Source organism: Magnolia sinica, chromosome 14 (genome assembly GCF_029962835.1).
Source record: "Magnolia sinica isolate HGM2019 chromosome 14, MsV1, whole genome shotgun sequence".
In the NCBI taxonomy this organism is placed as follows: domain Eukaryota; kingdom Viridiplantae; phylum Streptophyta; class Magnoliopsida; order Magnoliales; family Magnoliaceae; genus Magnolia; species Magnolia sinica.
This window is the reverse complement of record NC_080586.1, coordinates 54,887,062-54,910,452: the sequence shown is the minus strand read 5'-3', so window position 1 is coordinate 54,910,452 and position 23,391 is coordinate 54,887,062. Positions and strand designations below refer to the sequence as shown.

At 39.6% G+C, this 23,391-nt stretch overlaps 2 protein-coding genes across 2 annotated transcripts; both read left to right on the top strand.

Annotated features, from left to right (window-relative positions):
* Positions 1-9,201: 9,201 nt before the first annotated feature.
* LOC131224976 (cytochrome P450 86B1-like) lies at positions 9,202-10,656 on the top strand. The gene has a single exon (XM_058220411.1). The coding sequence runs from the start codon at positions 9,202-9,204 to the stop codon at positions 10,654-10,656; it is 1,455 nt and encodes a 484-aa protein (XP_058076394.1).
* Positions 10,657-21,830: 11,174 nt separating this feature from the next.
* Positions 21,831-22,535, top strand: LOC131224975 (noroxomaritidine synthase-like). Its single transcript, XM_058220410.1, has one exon. It carries the CDS (start codon positions 21,831-21,833, stop codon positions 22,533-22,535), a length of 705 nt encoding a protein of 234 aa, XP_058076393.1.
* The last annotated feature ends 856 nt before the right edge of the window (positions 22,536-23,391 follow it).

The following is a 23,391-nucleotide window of genomic DNA, read 5'->3' as shown; positions in this document are numbered from 1 at the left end:
AAATGGCAAAGAATCATATGTTTCCTCTCCATATAAATACAATGCTTGAGAAGTGTTTTTATGGAAAAGCAAAGAATGATTCCTGGATGTGGCATCTTTGCTTTAGCCATCTAAATTTCAGCGACCTGAAACTTCTGTCCTCATCAAGCATGGTGCATGGCTTACCTGCTATTGAAGCTCCAGAATATGTGTGTGAGGCGTGCACACTTGGAAAACAACAAAGGAATTTCTTTCCGAGTGAAGTATCTCGAAGAGCAAGAGAACCGTTGCAGTTGGTTCACACTGATATCTGTGGACCATTAGAGCCAATCTCTCTTAGAGGTAATAAATACTCTATTACCTTCAATGACGATTTGAGTAGAAAATTGTGGGTGTATGTAATCAAAGAGAAGACTGCTGCTTTTAATATTTTTAAAAATTTTAAGGCCCTTGTTGAAAAAGAAAGTGATCTTAAAATCAAAACCCTCCGATCTGACAGAGGTGGGGGGTACACCTCAAATGTTTTTCGAGAATATTGCAAGGAACATAACATTAAGCAACAATACACTGCAACGTACACGCCACAACAAAATGGAATTGCGGAACAGAAGAACCGCACCATCCTCGATATGACGAGGACCATGCTGAAGGAGAAATGTCTGCCAAAGAATTTCTGGGCAGAGGCAATTGCATGTACTGCCTATCTGCTCAATAGGTGTCCGACCAAGAGCGTCAGATTCCAGACACCGCAAGAAGCATGGAGTGGATACAAGCTGAGCGTGGCGCACCTTAAGATCTTTTGGTGTATCACCTACGCTCAAGTTCCAGAAGCGAGAAGGAAAAAGTTTAATGATCGTGGCGAGAAGTACATCTTCATCGGCTACAGCGAAGAGTCAAAGGCATACAAGCTCTACAACCCACTAACCAATAAGCTAGTGGTGAGTAGAGATGTTGTATTCTGTGAGGAAGAAGCATGTAAATGGAATGAAGGAAACTTGGCCAAAGAAAAGCAGGTTGAGGTAGAAGAATACAAAGAAGAGAGACATGAGAAGCAAGAGCAGACACCCACATCACCCCCTTCGGATCGCAAAAGTCCAGGAGTACGCTCCATCTCTCCTGGAAGTACTTTATCAAATTAGAATTCATCCAGTACATCTTCATCCAATTCTCCTTCACCCTTTGCTCCTATTAAAATGAGAAGCCTCAACGACATCTATGCAGAAACTGAGGAAGTGAATTTACTCTGCCTATATGCGGATCATGAGCCTCTCACATTCGAGGAGGCTGTGAATGAAGAATGTTGAAGAAAGGCTATGGAAGAAGAGATTCATGCCATCGAAAAGAATCAAACATGGGAGTTGACCTCACTCCCCAAAAGCCAGAAGACCATTGGTCGCAAATGGGTGTACAAAGTCAAGCGGAATGCCGATGGTAAGATCGAACGATATAAAGCAAGGTTCGTAGCAAAAGGTTACAAACAGAAATATGGGGTAGACTATGAAGAAGTTTTCACCCCAGTTGCTCACCTTGACACTGTAAGAATGATTATCTCCCTTGCAGCTCATCACAGTTGGATGATTTACCAACTAGATGTAAAATCTGCATTCCTAAATGTGGTACTCGAAGAAGAAGTATACGTTGACCAGCCTGAAGGCTTTATCATGCAAGGAGAGGAACACAAGGTATATTGGTTGAAGAAAGCTCTGTATGGGTTGAAGCAAGCTCCCCGTGCTTAAAATGCACGGATCGACGGTTACCTTCAAGAGAATGGTTTCGTCAAATGTCCGTATGAGCATGCAGTCTACATAAAGAAGAATGCTCGTGGTGATATGCTTATCGCTTGTTTATATGTTGATGATCTGTTGTTCATTGGGAACAGCCAGGCGATGTTTGAATAATTCAAGCAGGCTATATTCAAAGAGTTCAAGATGACTGATGGTGGATTGATGTCTTTCTTCTTGGGCATTGAAGTGAAGAAACAAGTCGGCGGCATTTACATATCTCAGAAGTATACAAAGGAACTTCTTGAGAAGTTTCAAATGGTCGACTGTAAAGCCGTAAATACACCTGTTACAACAGGCCTGAAGCTCACAAGAGATGGAGAAGGAAGAAACATCGACTCAACCCTATTTAAGAGCCTAATCGGAAGCTTAAGGTACCTCACAATCACTATGTTAGATATAGTCTACAGTGTTGGGTTTCTAAGCCGGTATATGGAAGCCCCAAAAGAGTCACACTGGCTAGCTGCAAAATGAGTACTGAGGTATATCAAAGGGACTATTGAATTCGGTCTCTTTTATCCATACGATGATGAAGCAATGCTATATAGATACTCAGACAGTGATTGGGGAGGTGACCAAGATGAGAGAAAGAGCACCACTGGCTATATATTCTATCTCGAAACGACAACATTCACATGGAATTCAAAGAAGCAGAGTATGGTCGCCCTGTCCACATGTGAAGCTGAGTATGTAGCATCTTCATCCACTGTATGTGAGGCGATCTAGCTAAGGAATCTACTAAAGGAGCTGAAGCATTCACAGGAGGAATCCACTGTTATATATGTGGACAACAAGTCGGCAATCGAACTTGCCAAAAATCCAGTTCAGCATGAAAGGAGCAAGCACATCGACACAAGATATCACTTTCTTAGAGATCAAGTAAACTAGAAATTGGTAAAGCTGGAATATTGTCACACCACTAAGCAAGTGGCAGATATCTTCACCAAAGCATTGCCAACTGACACATTCAGGAAACTTAGATCAATGCTTGGAATGAAGCCGGTTTTGGTTTGAAGGGGAGTGTTGGATACGGTGGAGGATTTGTGCAAATCCAAAACTGTGCTAGCTGTGCATACAAGATCCATGTGAGCTAGCTGTGCTGGTAGATTTTTTTCTAAGTTTAGATTATAATAACTGTGTTAAATCTAATAGCTGTATTAAGATTTCATTAAGATTTTTTTTGAATTTTTTCCTTTCTATAGCTGCCCCTAAGATGAATCTAGACAGGGATAGATCAGTCATTTCACCTAAGTAGAAAAGCTTATAGAAGGGACTACTGTAATCGTTCAAATTTATTTCCAATACAGCAGCAGTGCTCTCTTCCTCTTTTTCAAAGTTTTAGTTTTTGTTTCATGGTGGCTGCGGCCACACGTCAGCAGGAAGCTGGGTTTTAGACCCAACAGTATGGCCCACCTGAGTTCCATATACGGTTGATTTTTGGGATATCCCATCATTTAAAGGGGACCCATCAAGTGCACAGTGTTGATGTTCGACATACATCATGGTGGAGCCCACACAGCTCGACCTCATGGGAAGTTCCCATGAGCTCGACTGTAAAGAAACATTTCCCTTATATATATATATATATATATATATATATATATATATATATATATATATATATATATATATATATATATATATAGCGAAATGCTCAGCTCCGCACCAGTTCCCACAAACTCGTGCAAACTTTTTGAGAACTCATCATAAGTGATGTGAGTCCCAAATCTGAACGGTCCACATGATGTAGCACCCCATGAAACCCTTGCGTCCCAACTTATACTTTGATTCAAAACTTAGTGGGCCATGGAAAAAGAAAACATTTTCCTCCCTTGATTTGCATCTATCTTTTCTATGGCCCACCAGAATTTTATATCAGTTTGAAAATTGATACGGTGAGGTTTCATGGGATGCCACATCACATGGACCATTCGGATTAGACTCCCATGACACGTGTGAAAAGATGCTCGTGTGCACAGTTGCATAGGTGAGCATGCCTCTCTCTCTCTCTTTATATTTTTTTAGGTGACTGCACATTATCATCGAATGTTTGCCTGTGTTGTTCGAGGGATCTCTGGATGATCCCTTCTGAAAGGAGAAATTACCAAGATACCTTCAATTAATTTTTTCCCGTTGAAAATGCACAAGACGTGAATCTCGGGGTCCATGCCACATGCGCATAACATGGAACACATCCAACATATGTGGCCCACCAGCTGGTTGGGAAAAAGATGAAAAGTTCATGTCCTAGTAATGGACATCCCATGTTGAGGGCGGGGCCCACCTAAAGAATGGCTAGGTCTCACATGTGTCCGATACTGCCACTTCAAAACTTCCGTGAACCATTTAGATCCAGTGATTCGTCAATTATATATTCCATATTTTTCTTCAAATTAAATGTTTGAGGATTCATAGATTGGCAAATCTCAGCATTGATGAATCCACTTCCCACCTGACATGTACAGGGAAGGATGCAAGGAATAAGATCAACGTGTACATTATGTGTGTAAAACCTTGAATTCACAAGGTTATTTTTCAAATCCACAAAAAATAAAATAGAAATAAAAATTAAAAATTTTTATTAATCAATAATTAGATTTTCTGATTACATCACTTATAAAGAAAATCAAAATTTAGGAGTTCTAATTCAAGTAAACTAAAATTTACTTGAAATAGTAAAATTTACTAAAAATAAAAAGTTCTAATTTAATCATGTTAGATGATTTATGGCATGATTAGAAAAAAATCCTACGAAGACCGCATATACTAGAAGTCTAAAATGAAGAAGATACGTCCAAACTAAAACTCACTAAAAATAGTAAGTGTTAAAGTCCTTGATATGCATTGATACATAATTCTTTAATGGCTCGAGGTTTTAGAGAAATTGGTTATTTCACAGTAAGCTTTTCCTAAACTTGTGATTTTGAATTTGAAGGAAGTGCGATTCACTTACGAGAGTCGATTGACCCCGGATGGCCTAATCCAGTCAAAATTCATAGGTCGTGCATCTCGTAACTATACGTGGATTAAAAGTTATAATTGATTTACGATTCGCACTTCAAATCACAATTTCTCCATATCTAGAATGAATTTATTTGATCCATATGCACATGAAGCTAGTTATGTCATGCCTTACAAAGGACTGAGTCCGGATCTGACGGACTAGGTCCACTTTCGTTTGGGCTTCTTTGGATCAATTTATGCTAAGAATACATCTACAGCCCACTCTACATCACCACCCGATTCCCAGAGTCCTGGACCAAGGGATTTTTATTTTTAAATTTAAATTTATATATATATATATAGAGAGAGAGAGAGAGAGAGAGAGAGAGAGAGAGGCATGCTCACCTACGCACCTATGCATGTGTGCACCTTTGCACACGTGTCACGGGTGTCGAATCCGAACGGTCCATAAGATGCGGAATCCCATGAAACCTTGGGGGGTGAATTTTCACCCTGATCTAAGATTCTGGTGGGCCATAGCAAAGAGAAATTCAAATCAAGGGAAGAAACTGTTTACATTTTTCATGGCCCACAAAAGTTTCGGATCAAAGTAAAAATTCATACCAGGGAGTTTCATGAGGTTCTGCTTCATATGGACCGTTCAGATTTGCAAGATTCATCAGATATGATGAGTTCTCAAAAAAGTTCGTATGTACTACATACGAACTAGTTCGCAGGTGAGGGTTCCCCCGCACGCGTGTGTATTTGCATTTTCAATATGCATGTGCAGCCCACCTTATCAGTAGAGCAACTTGATTTCTGAGCTTGGCTAGGTTTGTAGTGGTATCCACCTAATGTGTGTCCTGGGGTTGCGTTTGTGCCACGTTGGATTATTGGAAAAATGAATTGGCTAAAATAAACAGGCCAGTCCGGCAAGAATGAACATTGAGGGTGATTAATGGGTCCGGGTAGGGTTGGGAACTATGCTATTTGGTTCCAAGTTTTATCTGTTTGGGTCTTGTTTCTTGACAACCTGTACTGGGTTTGATAGCCATCAGGTCTTTAGGCCTTTTGGTGGGTCGGATAAGCATATTTACACTGTCAGACCCTCCATGGGTGGATAAGATTGCTCAACACTTATGCCACTTTAATACATGTGAAGGTTAAGGGCCCGTTTGGATACTACCAAATAAGTTGCTTTTTTAACTTACAACAGTAGATAACTTATTTTAGATAAGTTTGGTTCATGATTAGTTTTAGGTAACTTTTTTACTTAAAAATACTTGATTACTTTAGTTACATTTTTTTTAGCTTTTTCGCTTTTCCTAAGTTGCTGAGAGAGACAAAAAAGAAGAGAAGCTGAGAAGTTGTCTACCAAGCATACTTATCTTCTTAACAAGTAGAAACTAAGATAATTTAGTTATGGCACAAGTAACTTATCTTAAGCAACTTAAGATCCAAACGGGCCCTAAGTGGCTCTCTAATGTGCGTATGTTAGCAAACCTCTTTTCATTGATAGAATTCTCTCGCTCTCTAAAAAACTTCTTAGGGCACAAAAGGTTTGGATCAAGCTGATATTTTTGTTTTCCTTTCATCCAGGTCCATGTGAACTAATCAACAGGTTAGTTAGGAAATAAACATTACATAGGGCCCTAAGAAGCGTCTAATGGTAGGCGTTCAATTACCACTATTTTCCTGTGGTCTGCATGAGATTTATATCTGCCTCATTTTTGGACTCATTCCCTGAAATAATGTTCCAAAATAAATGGGCGACATGGATAAAAGACACATCATGGTGGGGCCCACAGAGCACTGTCCAGTAGCGACGACACCACCAGCAGTGTCAGTGTGCAATTCACTTCTTCTGGGAAGTGCGACGCAGTCATGAGTTGACTGAAAAATCTTTATTATATCATATATTTACCCTCTCACGCATACCGCTACCTGATTTCTTATGAGTCTTATCTGTTTTAAGGACACTAATCAAGATTCTTCCATTAGAGGTAGGGCCATCATGGTTTATTGGTGGGATCAAACCCCACCCAAAAAAGATCACCCATACCTGAAAATGGAATGCTAAAAAAAATCAAACATGTCCAACTATCATCTGCGCCATCGAGCATATTTTGGAGTGTTTTTTTGGTGGTTCTCCATCTTTTCCTATAGTAGCTGTGGTACTTTGGTGTGGCCCATTTGAAAACTGGGCCTACTGGTATGGTAATATTGTACTAACCAGATTTTTCTTGTGACAGGGTTTATGAGTTAGGTGGATGGTCTGTCACAATTACCATGAATTCTGTGTCAAGTCTCTCTCACACAAAATGACAAGGATGTTGTTCTCACTTTTCTTGGGCTGGTCTTCAGTTATTCAGATGGTTGATGCAACTGTCTTCAACTGTATGCATCTACCTTCTTAATTGTCTGCATCTAGGCCACAAATTTAAAGGTTGGGATTTGCCTATTTGAAGAGATTTTTTGAGACATTGTTTAATTATAGTGTTAGGAATTTGATATTTTCTCAAATTATGAAAAATGCCTGAGCCAGTGACTTCATGTTGAGACTCTTGTAAGTTTACCACCTAGGCGTGAGTAAGGACCCACGAGAGTGTATCATACCTACATGCAAAAGCGGAAACTAAACTAAAATAATGCTTTTGTGCCACACACACAACATAGTTTTAAAATTCGGTGACCTAACTCGGCTGAGTAAATTGGAATTGAGGAGATTTCTAGGAACTTATGGGAACCTAAAATCTTCCTTATGTGTTATATTTAACCTCTGATATATATTGCTACCTGATTTTTTTCATAAGTCGTCTATTTGAAGGACACTGATCCAAGGGTTAGGATTCTTCCATTAGCGGTAGGATCCTTCGTAAAATGGAAGGTGGGGAACATCGTGTTGTATGTGTGGTCTCAAACCCCATCTAGAAGGATCGCCCATACATGATAGTGAATGCTAAAAAAATCTATCCGGTTTAGTCAATTTAGGCAAATAAAAGTGGTGAATAACTAGGCTATTTAAAAACAATAGAAAATCATCATTATTATCTAAGACTGAATTAATTGAGGCTGGCTAATTTGGAGAACCAACCCAATCGAAGTACTTTAATATGAAACGAAACAAACAAGAGAAAAAAATAGACGAGCAACCACACATAGAACATATGATTTTTTACATGGAAAACCCTTGAGGGAAAAATTCAAGGCACAAAGTGACGATCAATTTACTATTTAGATAAAATTACAGGAATGTAAAGACCTTACAACAAAAAGCCTAGCTCTCTACCCTTGAGGCTCTCAAAACACTAAAAATAACCTAAAATCATAACTAACTCTTAACCTTGACATAACTAACCCTGAAAGCCAACATCTGAAGAAGGAAATGTCAAAAATACCCCTCAAAAGGTCCACTAACACTTGGACCTTGTTAGCTCGTGAAACATGAACCATATATATGGGCTCATAAAAATGCATAAACCCATGGTGATTTTAGTGTCACAATTTTAACAATCACCATCTTGAAAGCAAAATTACTTCCTTACCTTTCAAATCTTCTTCCAAGCATTACCACTATTATTTCGTGCATATTCCATCTCTACAACTAAAACTCCTAGAAATTGTGGCTTATTATAAATAGTAAACTTACAATTTATGGACAATCATGATTTCTACTAGACTTCTTGGTTTTCGGCCAAAAATAGTAAGTGTCCTATTTGGCTTAACCATATTATTCTCTTAATTTTTCTAAAAACTTTTCATGTTGGACACAACTCCTAAGGCCCAATTGATGAAGAGTTACAATCAAACTAAAATTTACTATAAATAGTAAAAACAAAAATAAAATGGGATTTTGACCGTCGATCTAATGGAATATTGCAAACTCGGCGTGGGCAACCAAGCATAAGGGGGTTGGGTGGCTAAAGTAGTGCATTATACTCCAAAATCATATATGGCATGTCGGATAACTCATTCTAATTTGCGAGGTATGCCCATTTTAAGTTTTTGACGGTCCGGATCACTTCCGCCTCTGTTTTTTTTTACCGTCAATCTGATGGATTACTTCTGCCTCCGATTGGGCCTTCTTTGGTCCACCTTGGCCATGAAATTGTCTGTGACCCACTCTACATCAGTCTCCTCCATTTCAAAAGAACTCATCCTGGAGTTCTCATTAGGTATAGTTGTATAGATCAAGGTGGGCCCCACATTCAAGAGTCCCACTCACTTCGGATCCACCAAAGCCAGGTTGTATTGAATAGACGAGACTGATCATGATGATCCCACCTAATAAATGCAGGTTGCATTCGTCATAAATCATAATAGGAGGCCAGGCTATAAAACAATCATCAGCTAAAAGCCTCATTAAGCTTGAAAAATCTAAAGTAGCACTTTGGCAAGAATCATGGCTGCATGGTTCATGGCCTTATCCAACATGCTTTGTAGCCACCCCGAAATCTTGATAGCCTTTCCCTTTACTTGTTTCTTCTTCATTAAGACGATGTTGAGCAGCAAAGACCATGTTCTCATGAATTGGCCTATCGTCGGCATGCTACCATCCCTTCTTCTCAACGTCCACCGTTTGCATGACTGGTTAACCGGAGTCATGGCAGAAAGTAGGCTCACGTGGGTATTCTACGGCCCATGGTTCACTCAAATGGAGATTGTAGTAACATGCGATCCAGCTAATGTGAATCATGTCATGCGCACCAACTTCTCCAATTTCCCAAAGGGATCTGATTTCAAGGAGATGTTCGATATACTTGGGGACGGGATCCTCAATTCAGAATCAGAGTCGTGGAGACTTCAACGTAAAATGGCTCAGACCCATCTCAAATGTACACGATTCCGTCAATTCTTGGCCAAGACTAGCAAAGAGAAGGTGAAGACGGCGCTTATCCCAGTCCTTAAGTACATCGCACAACAAGGAAAATACATAGACTTGCAAGACGTCTTCCAAAGGTTCATGTTCGATAGCACCTGCATCGTAGTCATTGGTGCCGATCTCAACTGTCTATCTGCCACCTTCCCCGAACTTCCTCCTATTGTCAAGGCCATGGATGATGTGGGAGAGGTGTTGTTATTCCGTCACTTGGTGCCTTACAGTTGGTGGAGGTTGTTAAGGTGGCTAAAGATAGGGAAGGAGAAGAAGATGTGTGAAGCTTGGAAAACCATTGATAATTTCATATACCAAAGAATTTCAATGAGAAGGCAACAAATGAAAGAAACCAATGATTTGGAGAAATCTTGGGATCTTTTAACATCTTACATGGATGAGATCAAAGGAGGATCAGAATCTGATAGATTCCTCAGAGATACAGTGTTGAATTTCTTGACTGCAGGTAAAGACACCACAAGCGCCAGCATTACATGGTTCTTCTTGATGATTTCTAAGAATCCAAGAGCCGAAATCAAGATCTTGGAAGAACTTAGGGCAATCTCAGCCAAAAAAGAACAAGTGCGGCAAGAGAAATTACCAACGGTGTTCGAACCTGAGGAGCTTAACAAGCTGGTTTATCTACATGCAGCCTTCTGTGAAACACTGCGGCTATTCCCATCTGTTCCATTCGAGCACAAAGGAGTTATTCAGACGGACGTTCTTCCCAGCGGTAAAACAGTCCGGCCAAACACAATGATTATATTCCCCTTGTATTCGATGGGGAGGATGGAAGCAATATGGGGGAAAGATTGCTTAGAATTCAAGCCAGAGCGATGGATCACTGAACAAGGTAGTCTGAAATTCGAGCCGTCCTACAAGTTCACAGCATTCAATACTGGGCCGAGGGATTGCTTAGGTAGGGAGGTGGCTTTTACTCAAATGAAGGCTATCGCAGCAGCCTTGCTTTACAATTTTCAGATTGAGGTGATGGACGAACACCCTGTGTCTCCGAAACTCTCGGTAATTCTCCACATGAAGGATGGTTTGATGGTCCGACTCACTGAAAGATGTTCTTAATAAGATGAATCTTCATTCAGGATTGTGGTGTGTTTGGTTGTATCGATTGATATCTGTTGTTTGTTTGATTAAGATATAGGCATCCATGTTGTACTTTTTTAAAAATAAAAAATAAAAAAAATCTGGTGATATTATATATAAAATATTGACTATACATCAGCCTGGACACTTTCGGGCATGGAAAAAAGGACCGGGAGGGTGCCTATAGTATGAAAAACTGAATTGACGGAAGCTCGGGGAGCTCCACCTGCTTGTTTTAGCTTCCCACTTTCTATGTTGTTGCTTTAAGAGTGACTACCTGTCTACCTACCATGTTTTGGTGGGAGTGACAGCTTCCCATGCTTGTTTCCTATCCCCTTATCTAGTAGAAGGCCCTGGTCCTTAATGGTCAGACCGTTTATATTGTCGGTAAAAGAAAGCTCCACTAGCGGGGCTAGAATTCGATTGTGAAGACGAAGCAAGAAGAAGGGTTGGGAATTAGAAGTGCGATTCACTTACAAGAGTCGATTGACCCCGGATAGCCTAGTCCAGTCAAAAGTCATAGGTCGTGCATCTCGTAATGATACCTGCACTAAAAGTTATAATTGATTTATGATTCGCACTTCAAATCACAATTTCTCTATATCCAGAATGAATTTCTTCGTTCCATATGCACATAAAGCTTGTTACATCATGCCTTACATAGGACTGAGTCCGGATCTGACGGACTAGGTCCACTTTCATTTGGGCTTCTTTGGATCAATTTATGCTAAGAATACATCTACAGCCCGCTCTACATCACCACCCAATTCCCAGAGTCTTAGACCAAGGGATTTATCTATCTATATATTCACCTACGCACCTATGCACGTGTGCACCTTTGCAGAGAGAGAGAGAGAGAGAGAGAGAGAGAGAGAGAGAGAGAGAGAGAGAGAGGCATGCTCACCTACGCACCTATGCATGTGTGCACCTTTGCACACGGGTGTCGAATCCGAACGGTCCATAAGATGCGGAATCCCATGAAACCTTGGGGGGTGAATTTTCACCCTGATCTAAGATTCTGGTGGGCCATAGCAAAGAGAAATTCAAATCAAGGGAAGAAACTGTTTACATTTTTCATGGCCCACCAAAGTCTCGGATCAAAGTAAAAATTCATACCAGGGAGTTTCATGAGGTTCTTCTTCATATGGACCGTTCAGATTTGCAAGATTCATCAGATATGATGAGTTCTCAAAAAAGTTCGTATGTACTACATACGAACTAGTTCGCAGGTGAGGGTTCCCCCGCGCACGTGCGTATTTGCATTTTCAATATGCATGTGCAGCCCACCTTATCAGTAGAGCAACTTGATTTCTGAGCTTGGCTAGGTTTGTAGTGGTATCCACCTAATGTGTGTCCTGGGGCTGCGCTTGTGCCACGTTGGATTATTGGAAAAATGAATTGGCTAAAATAAACAGAACAGTCTGGCAAGAATGAACATTGAGGGTGATTAATGGGTCGCGGTAGGGTTGGGACCTATGCTAATTGGTTCCAAGTTTTATCTGTTTGGGTCTTGTTTCTTGACGACCTGTACTGGGTTTGATAGCCATCAGGTCTTTAGGCCTTTTGGTGGGTCGGATAAGCATATTTACATTGTCGGACCCTCCATGGGTGGATAAGATTGCTCAACACTTATGCCACTTTAATACATGTGAAGGTTAAGGGCCCGTTTGGATACCACCAAATAAGTTGCTTTTTTAACTTACAACAGTAGATAACTTATTTTAGATAAGTTTGGTTTATGATTAGTTATAAGTAACTTTTTTGCTTAAAAATACTTGATTACTTTAGTTACTTTTTTTAGCTTTTTCGCTTTTGGTAAGTTGCTTAGAGAGACAAAAAAGAGGAGAAGCTGAGAAGTTGTCTACCAAGCATACTTATCTTCTTAACAAGTAGAAACTAAGATAATTTAGTTATGGCACAAGTAACTTATCTTAAGCAACTTAAGATCCAAACGGGCCCTAAGTGGCTCTCTAATGTGCGTATGTTAGCAAACCTCTTTTCATTGATAGAATTCTCTCTCTCTCTCTCTAAAAAACTTCTTAGGGCACAAAAGGTTTGGATCAAGCTGATATTTTTGTTTTCCTTTCATCCAGGTCTATGTGAACTAATCAACAGGTTAATTAGGAAATAAACATTACATAGGGCCCTAAGAAGTTTCTAATGGTAGGCGTTCAATTACCACTATTTTCCTGTGGTCTGCTTGAGATTTATATCTGCCTCATTTTTGGACTCATTCCCTGAAATAATGTTCCAAAATAAATGGGCAACATGGATAAAAGACACATCATGGTGGGGCCCATAGAGCACTGCCCAGTAGCGAGTGTCAGTGTGCAATCCACTTCTTCTGGGAAGTGTGACACAGTCATGAGTTGACAGATTGCCTTGTCAGACTGAAGAATCTTTATTATATCGTATATTTACCCTCTCACGCATACCGCTACCTGATTTCTTATGAGTCATCTGTTTTAAGGACACTGATCAAGATTCTTCCATTAGAGGTAGGGCCATCATGGTTTATTGGTGGTATCAAACCCCACCCAAAAAAGATCACCCATACCTGAAAATGGAATGCTAAAAAAAATCAAACATGTCCAACTATCATCTGCGCCATCGAGCATATTTTGGAGTGTTTTTTGGTGGTTCTCCATCTTTTCCTATAGTAGGTGTGGTACTTTGGTGTGGCCCATTTGAAAACTGGGTTTGGTGGTATTGTAATATTGTACTAACCTGATTTTTCTTGTGACAGGGTTTATGAGTTAGGTGGATGGTCTGTCACAATTACCATGAATTCTGTGTCAAGTCTCTCTCACACAAAATGACAAGGATGTTGTTCACACTTTTCTTGGGCTCGTCTTCAGTTATTCAGATGGTTGATGCAACTGTCTTCAACTGTATGCATCTGCCTTCTTAATTGTCTGCATCTAGGCCACAAATTTAAAGGTTGGGATTTGCCTATTTTAAGAGATTTTTTGAGACATTGTTTAATTATAGTGTTAGGAATTTGATATTTTCTCAAATTATAGATTTATAATTATTGTAAAATAGAAGAAAAGAAATTAAAAATATTAAGGACATGTTGAAGCACATGTGATGACGCTATCCTTAAAGAGTTATTCACCCCTTCTCAAAGTAATTGATACTGCTGACACAAATATCTTCTAGCTTAGACCATTACACTGGTTTGAATCTTGTGGACTTGCTGGCTTAATGTTCATATTGAACTCGATCGCTTGATCATAATATACTTTGGAGCTTTACTGGTTTATATGAGGTGATGAATCGAATGGCTTGTGTTGTTGAAATGAACTAGCCAAGCTCGGTTCATATAAGCAAGGGTAGCAAAAAGTTTTGGTTCAAGGTCATAATAATAACTGAGAGAAACTAGTTGTTATTTGGTAATTTTTGACCATTTTGCATATGGGAAAAACAACGTTTAGAAACAGTGTCGTTTATGATTGTTGTGCTAGCCACATGCAGTAGTTTCTGCATAGTCTGATTTATTACTTGATGAGCTATATCGGGCCTCTTAAACAGCTAGTTTTAGCTCTTATATAAGATAAATAGGTCTTTGTCAAACCTCTTACCCACAACACTCTGAATCTAGATACTTAACCCATTTGCCACACTGCCTCACATGCCTACACTCTCACATCAAGACCATACTCAAGCCCATGTGTTCCGGTTCAAAACATAAGTCACTATACTTCTCTAATTCACCAAGCAAATAGTAAAGTTCTCAATACCTTACTTATTAAGAGAAAATTTTCTTATTTCCTTTTCGAAATGAGAATATTCCCAAAACACAAAAAACTAAGTTTTTTCAAACATTTTATATATTTATATATAATTTTTTATTTAAAATATTTTTTAATCAAATCATTTTCCATAACATATGGTTGCATAAGCAGATGAACCAACACTCCCTATCTCTAAACCATGCATCTCACTCGTACAGTCTGAAAATCAGAGTATAACATACCTACATGCTTAAGCAGGAGCGAAAATAACACTTGTGTGCCACACATGCACCATAGTTTTAAAGGACACGAATTAGATACTGAGAGGCTGAGTAGGGAGACTCGCTGCTGAAGTGACGTCACCAACTTCTGTGGGCCCCACCATGATGTATGTTTTGTATCCAAACCATCCATCCATTTGGAGAGATCATATTAGGGCATAATCCAAAGAATGAGTCAGATCCAAATATCGAATGGACCCCACTACAGAAAAGAGTGGGGAGAGTGATGCCCACCATTAAAAAGTTCTGAGGGCCACAAAAATTTTCGATCAATCTGATATTTTTCTTTTCCCTTCTTTCATGTATTCTTTAACACATGAACAGGTTGGATCTCAAATAAACATCATGGTGGACCTTCGGAAGGTTTCAAAGTTGGGCGTCACTCTCTCCACTGTTTTCTGTGGTGGGGTCCAATCCATCCTTGGATCTGACTCATTCTTTGTCTAATGCCCTAAATAATCTCTAAAAATGGATGGACGGTGTGGATACAAAACATATATCAGGGTGGGGCCCACATAAGTTGGTGATGTCACTTCAGTAGCGAGTCTGGCTACTCAACCTGTCAGTAGCTAATCCGCGTCCAGTTTTAAAACTGGGTCAATTGAGTTGATTCAGCAGATTTAACTGGAATCGAGGAGATTTCAGCAGAGTCATTAGGTTAATCGAATAGATTCAGCCTCTCACACTGTCACACATACCAGTACTTGATTTCTTAATTATAAGCCGTCTATATGAAAGACACTAATCTAAAGATCAATATTCTTACCTTTGGAAAATGGAATGTGGGGCCCACCATAGTGTATGTGTAGTATCAAACCCCATCCAAAACGATCGCCCATGCATGAAAATGGGACGCTCAAAAAATATGGCGAGTCCAGCCATCATGTGTGCCATCACACTATTTGGAGTGGGTGGTTCTCCATGTTTTCCTGTAGTAAGTGTGGTACTGTGGTGTGGCCCACTTGAAAACTGGGCTAGATGATACTGTGGTTTGGCTCACCGGAATGTTGCACTAACCTGAATATTGTACTAATCCGATTAGTGATTACTCGTTACAGGGTTTACGAGTAGGTGGATGGTCTGGCACTGGCAGGATATTCACACTTTTCTCGTGCTGCTCTTTAGCAATTAAGACTGCAGAAGTATCTACCTTCTTAATTGTCTGCATGTACACCACATATTTAAAGGCGGGGATTTGCCTATTTTAAGAGATTTTTTGAGACTTGCTCACATACAGTTGAACCGGCAGATAAACCGTCCGGACAATGCTCACACACAACTAGTTGGACACTTGCATTTTGGTCCAACTAGCTGGGCGTTTAATTGGAAAAATTTTCTCTTAAATACAATACACACACCTAGTTGCATTAATTAATGCTAATTAATGTTAAGGGAGAGGGCGTTAGCTTTACTTTAGCTTTTCAAGAGGTCATTTGAAAATGATCCAGGCTTGGGTGGGCCACGCTGTAGTGTTAATGTAAAATCCACCCTGACCATTACGTTTTTCACCCCATGTTAGACATACGAACCGAAAATCAACTCCATCCATGGTTCAAGTGTACCGCACAATCGGATATCTCACCTTTCAAAAATGATTCCTTTAATGAGGCATACTTAAATGAAGCATGGCCCTGATTTTTGGAGTTCTGCGCATAACCTTTGGTATTGCATCTAATGATTGGAGTGGATTTCACTTACTCATGACTGTGGGTCCTGTAAAAATCAAAGGTAGACGTCTCTCCCTCTGCGGTTTTATTGGTGTGGCCTGTTGGGATTACAAGTCAGTCTCGTATTTTGTCATGAAACGTAGAATGAGATGACACATCTGACGGTTGCAGTGGATCTCACATGCACATCACGATGGCCAATAAAAATAAAGTAAAGAGTTCTTCTTATGCGGTAAAGCTTCTTCGGCTCCGTTACAAGAAAAAAGGGCCATGTTAGGAAAAAAAGAAAAGAAAAGAAAAAAAAGAGTGGATTAAGTGCGGTCCCTTACGCAACCCAGTTCGTCTCTGATCATGCCACCCATCTTGATGTAGGTATTATATATCCACGCTGTCCATTGGTTTTTTCAGCTCATTTTAGAATATTATCAGAAAATGAAGCAGTTATAAATCTTAAGTGGTCCACACCATAGAAAATAGTGGATATTGAACTCTTACCGTTAAACATTTCTTAGGGCCCACTGTAATTTTTTAATTGACACACAACTTATTTAAAAGGTCACAAAGACCTTGATGAAGTAAAATAAAAATAAAAAACAAATTTCAGCTTGATACAAAACTTTTGGACCACAAAAGGTATTTAATGGCCGATCACCACAGTTTCTGTGGTGTGGTCCACCTGAAAATTTAATCTACTTCATTTTTTTGAATAATGTCCTATCACGAGCTGAAAATATAGATGTAGGGCATGGATATACAATACGTATGTCAAGGTAGGTCCAGGGTCTGGGATGCACTGTACTGTGTGAGAACATGTTGCACCTAATCCACTCGCACTTTACTGGAAACACGCACTTCATTGGAAACACGTACCTTTTCTGTTGGAATCGGAAGAAGTTTCGCAGCAGGAGACAAAACCAACCTTGATTTTTGATATGGCCCACCCTGTCATATATGTAAGATCCACTCCGACCATCATATGTGCAATTTCACTGCAAGTCTAGAGCCAAAATATAAACCAGACTTGTAATTCAGGTGAGCCACACCAATAGAACAGTTGAAGTAGAGATGTCCACCTTTGATTTTTATAGGACTCCAACCATGATCATGTGAAATCCACTCCAACCGTTAGATGTGACAGCAAAGGCTATGTGAGGGAACCAAATATAAGATCCACATGTGTTTCAAGTGGACCTCATCAAATGAACCATTTTGGAGGGTGAGATTTTTCAGCACACTGGTTCCAATTGTGCGGTCCACCTGAACCACCAATGGGGTTGATTTTCAGTCCCTAAGTCTAACATGGGTTGGCACATGTAATAATTGGGTGAATTTTACATTACCACAACAGGCCCACCCAAGCCAATGACCATTTTGAAGCACCTTTTTGAAAGGTACTGTGAAACAAAATCCAATGTCTCTCAACATTACTTAGCATTAATTAAGTCCAAGTAGTTGTGCGTGAGCATCTCTCTCTGTCCCTATATATATATATATATATAGTAATGCTCACACACAACCAGCTGTGCATTTAATGAAAACTTTCTTCTTAATTAATGTAAATGCTTTCATTGCGTACTAATTACATCTTAGCATAGAAAGTGGCCATGGCTTGAGTGGGCCATCATGGTGTTAATGAAAAATCAACCCTGACCATTGCGTATGTCACTCCATTATAGAGTAAGTTCTCAAAATTTATTCCCATCCCTAGTTCAATACCACACTACCGGAATTAGTATACATGGAAAGGTTCACCCTCCAAACAGTTTCCCCTAGTGTGGCTCACATGATTGATATAGAAACCACCTGATTTTTGGGACCTAGGCTTACTTTGGTATGACATCTAATGGTTGGAATAGATTTCAAAGTTTTGTCGTGATTGGCCTTGTAAAAATCAATGTGGATGTCTCTCTCCTAATATTTCTCATTAGTGTGGCCCATTTGAGTTGCTGGTTAGCTTGATTTATTTCCACTACGCTTATTATTTAATTATACCGCTAATGGTTGGAGTGGATCTCACATATATATTAAGTATACCCATAAAAAAAATAGAGTGGAAGTCCATGATATGTGTTTCCAAAAACATATGGTAAGCGTATTTTACGGTGGGAAGTTAATGCTCATAATGCTGGCAGTTGCGGATTAGCTACTAAATCCGAAGTGATGTCACACGTTCTGTGGGGCCACCATGATGTATGTGTTGTATCCACACTGTTCATACATTTGGAGAGATCATTTTAAGGCTTGAGTCAAAGAATGATGTAGATCCGAAGCTCGAGTAAACCCCACCACAGAAAACAGTGGGGAGAATGACATTCACCATTGACACCTTCATAGGACCCACCATGATGTACATTTGATATCCAACCTGTTTATAAGTTAACACATACATGGAATAAGGGAAAACACAAATATCAGCTTGATCGAAAACTTATGTAGCCTCAAGATTTTTAGGGGTAGGCATTCAATCCCCATTGTTTTCTGTGGTGGGATCCATTTGAACTTTGGATCTGCCTAGTTCTTTGTCTCATGTAATAAAGTGATCTTTCCAAATGAATGAACGGTGTGATGCAACACATTCATCATGATAGGGGCTACACAATGTGACATCACTTCAGTAGCGAGACTCGCTAAGTTCCGTAGCTAATCAGCCAGCGTAAATGCTGGCGGAGAAGGGAAACGGATTGACTACTCCTCTGCCAGCCCGTGGTCGGTGCTCAGTGGGCCATACAATGATGTATGTGTTTCATCCCATATAGCATGTCTATTTTTCTTGATCATTTTGTGGTATAATACCAAAAATCAGGTATATCCCAATCTTAAGTGGACCACATTACAGGAAACAATGATGAATTAACGTTGACCATTAAAAAATTTTGGGGGACATAAAAGTTTTGGATCAAGATGATATTTGTTTTTTTTTTCCCTTCATTTGGATCTGTATGAGCTAATCAACAGATTTGATGTCAAATAAACAGTACAGAGGACCTTAGGAGGATTTAAATGGTGGATATCCAATGACTATTGTTTTCCTGTGTTGTGGTCCACCTGAGAATTATATCCCTCTCATTTTTGAGATAAAACCCTAAAATGATATGTAAAAACGGATGAACGGAATGGATGAAACATATACATCATGATGGGCCCACATAGCACCGACCATCAGCCACAGGGTTGGTGGCAGGTGCGTAGCCAATCCGTTTTCCGCCCAGAAGTAGCGTAATTTAATGCGTTAATTAATCCTGTAATGATGTAATCGCTAGACGTTAGACTATGTAATCCACCTTAGATGGATTGGATGTCATATACACATAAAATGTTGAACGTTATCTTAATTGCTGGGCGTTAGATCATAGGTAAGATGGCGATAAACATGATGGTAATTAGGCGGTGGGAAGGTTTTAACGATGGGTGATTGTCCCAACTGCTTTATGTGGTGTGGTCTGATTGAGCTTTGATCTATCTGATTTTTGGGTTCATGCCTTAAAATAATATGAAAAATGCTCGAGCCAGTGACTTCATGTTGAAACTCTTGTAAGTTTACCACCTAGGCGTGAGTAAGGACCCACGAGAGTGTATCATACCTACATGCAAAAGCGGAAACTAAACTAAAATAATGCTTTTGTGCCACACACACACAACATAGTTTTAAAATTCGGTGACCTAACTCGGCTGAGTAAATTGGAATTGAGGAGATTTCTAGGAACTTATGGGAACCTAAAATCTTCCTTATGTGTTATATTTAACCTCTGATATATATTGCTACCTGATTTTTTTCATAAGTCGTCTATTTGAAGGACACTGATCCAAGGGTTAGGATTCTTCCATTAGAGGTAGGATCCTTCGTAAAATGGAAGGTGCGGAACATCGTGTTGTATGTGTGGTCTCAAACCCCATCTAGAAGGATCGCCCATACATGATAGTGAATGCTAAAAAAATCTATCCGGTTCAGTCAATTTAGGCAAATATAGTCAAATAAAAGTGGTGAATAACTAGGCTATTTAAAAACAATAGAAAATCATCATTATTATCTAAGACTTAATTAATTGAGGCTGGCTAATTTGGAGAACCAACCCAATCGAAGTACTTTAATATGAAATGAAACAAACAAGAGAAAAATATAGTTGAGCAGCCACACATAAAACATATGATTTTTTACATGGAAAACCCTTGAGGGAAAAATTCAAGGCACAAAGTGATGATCAATTTACTATTTAGATAAAATTACAGGAATGTAGAGACCTTACAACAAAAAGCCTAGCTCTCTACCCTTAGGCTCTCAAAACACTAAAAATAACCTAAAATCATAACTATCTCTTAACCTTGACATAACTAACCCTAAAAGCCAACATCTGAAGAAGGAAATGTCAAAAATACCCCTCAAAAGGTCCACTAACACTTGGACCTTGTTAGCACGTGAAACATGAGCCACATATATGGGTTCATAAAAATGAATAAACCCATGGTGATTTTAGTGTCACAATTTTAACAATCACCATCTTGAAAGCAAAATTACTTCCTTACCTTTTCCAATCTTCTTCTAAGCATTACCACTATTATTTTGTGCATATTCCATCTCTACAACTAAAACTCCTAGAAATTGTGGCTTATTATAAATAGTAAACTTACTATTTATGGACAATCATGATTTCTACTAGACTTCTTGGTTTTCGGCCAAAAATAGTAAGTGTCCTATTTGGCTTAACCATATTATTCTCTTAATTTTTCTAAGAACTTTTCATGTTGGACATATCTCCTAAAGCCCAATTGATGAAGAGTTACAATCAAACTAAAATTTACTATAAATAGTAAAAACAAAAATAAAATGGGATTTTGACCGTCGATCTAATGGAATATTGCAAACTCGGCGTGGGCAACCAAGCATAATGGGGTTGGGTGGCTAAAGTAGTGCATTATACTCCAAAATCATATATGACATGTCGGATAACTCATTCTAATTTGCGAGGTATGCCCATTTTAAGTTTTTGACGGTCCGGATCACTTCCGCCTCTTTTTTTTTACCGTCAATCTGATGGATTACTTCTGCCTCCGATTGGGCCTTCTTTGGTCCATCTTGGCCATGAAATTGTCTGTAACCCGCTCTACATCAGTCTCCTCCACTTCAAAGGAACTCATCCTCGAATTCTCATTAGGTATAGTTGTATAGATCAAGGTGGGCCCCACATTCAACAGTCCCACTCACTTTGGATCCACCCAAGCCAGGTTGTATTGACGAGACTGTTCACGATGCTCCCGCCTAATAAATGCAGGTTGCATTCTTCGTAAATCATAATAGGGGGCCAGGCTATAAAACAATCATCAGCTAAAAGCCTCATTAAGCTTGAAAAATCTAAAGTAGCACTTTGGCAAGAATCATGGCTGCATGGTTCATGGCCTTATCCAACATGCTTTGTAGCCACCCCGAAATCTTGATAGCCTTTCCCTTTACTTGTTTCTTCTTCATTAAGACGATGTTGAGCAGCAAAGGCCATGTTCTCATGAACTGGCCTATCGTCGGCATGCTACCATCCCTTCTTCTCAACGTCCACCGTTTACATGACTGGTTAACCGGAGTCATGGCCGAAAGTAGGCTCAAGTGGGTATTCTACGGCCCATGGTTCACTCAAATGGAGATTGTAGTAACATGCGATCCAGCTAATGTGAATCATGTCATGCGCACCAACTTCTCCAATTTCCCAAAGGGATCTGATTTCAAGGAGATGTTCGATATACTTGGGGATGGGATCCTCAATTCAGAATCAGAGTCGTGGAGACTTCAACGTAAAATGGCTCAGACCCATCTCAAATGTACACGATTCCGTCAGTTCTTGGCCAAGACTAGCAAAGAGAAGGTGAAGACGGCGCTTATCCCAGTCCTTAAGTACATCGCACAACAAGGAAAATACATAGACTTGCAAGACGTCTTCCAAAGGTTCATGTTTGATAGCACCTGCATCTTAGTCATTGGTGTCGATCTCAACTATCTATCTGCCACCTTCCTTGATCTTCCTCCTATTGTCAAGGCCATGGATTATGCGAGAGAGGTGTTGTTATTCCGTCACTTGGTGCCTTACAACTGGTGGAGGTTGTTAAGGTGGCTAAAGATAGGGAAGGAGAAGAAGATGTGTGAAGCTTGGAAAACCATTCATAATTTCATATACCAAAGAATTCAATGAGAAGGCAACAAATGAAAGAAACCAATGATTTGGAGAAATCTTGGGATCTTTTAACATCTTACATGGATGAGATCAAAGGAGGATCAGAATCTGATAGATTCCTCAGAGATACAGTGTTGAATTTCTTGACTGCAGGTAAAGACACCACAAGCGCCAGCATTACATGGTTCTTCTTGATGATTTCTAAGAATCCAAGAGCCGAAATCAAGATCTTGGAAGAACTTAGGGCAATCTCAGCCAAAAAAGAACAAGTGCGGCAAGAGAAATTACCAACGGTGTTCGAACCTGAGGAGCTTAACAAGCTGGTTTATCTACATGCAGCCTTCTGTGAAACACTGCGGCTATTCCCATCTGTTCCATTCGAGCACAAAGGAGTTATTCAGATGGACGTTCTTCCCAGTGGTAAAACAGTCCGGCCAAACACAATGATTATATTCCCCTTGTATTCGATGGGGAGGATGGAAGCAATATGTGGGAAAGATTGCTTAGAATTCAAGCCAAAGTGATGGATCACTGAACAAGGTAGTCTGAAATTCAAGCCGTCCTACAAGTTCATAGCATTCAATACTGGGCCGAGGGATTGCTTAGGTAGGGAGGTGGCTTTTACTCAAATGAAGGCTATCACAGCAGCCTTGCTTTACAATTTTTAGATTGAGGTGATGGACGAACACCCTGTGTCTCCGAAACTCTCGATAATTCTCCACATGAAGGATGGTTTGATGGTCCGACTCACTGAAAGATGTTCTTAATAAGATGAATCTTCATTCAGGATTATGGTGTGTTTGGTTGTATCGATTGATATCTATTGTTTGTTTGATTAAGATATAGGCGTCCATGTTGTACTTTTTTTTTTTTT

What these genes read in the sequence shown, in the direction of transcription:
- LOC131224976 (XM_058220411.1), top strand. Translation starts at nt 9,202, where the DNA reads ATGTTGAGCAGCAAAGACCATGTTCTCATGAATTGGCCTATCGTCGGC.
- LOC131224975 (XM_058220410.1), top strand. Translation starts at nt 21,831, where the DNA reads ATGTTGAGCAGCAAAGGCCATGTTCTCATGAACTGGCCTATCGTCGGC.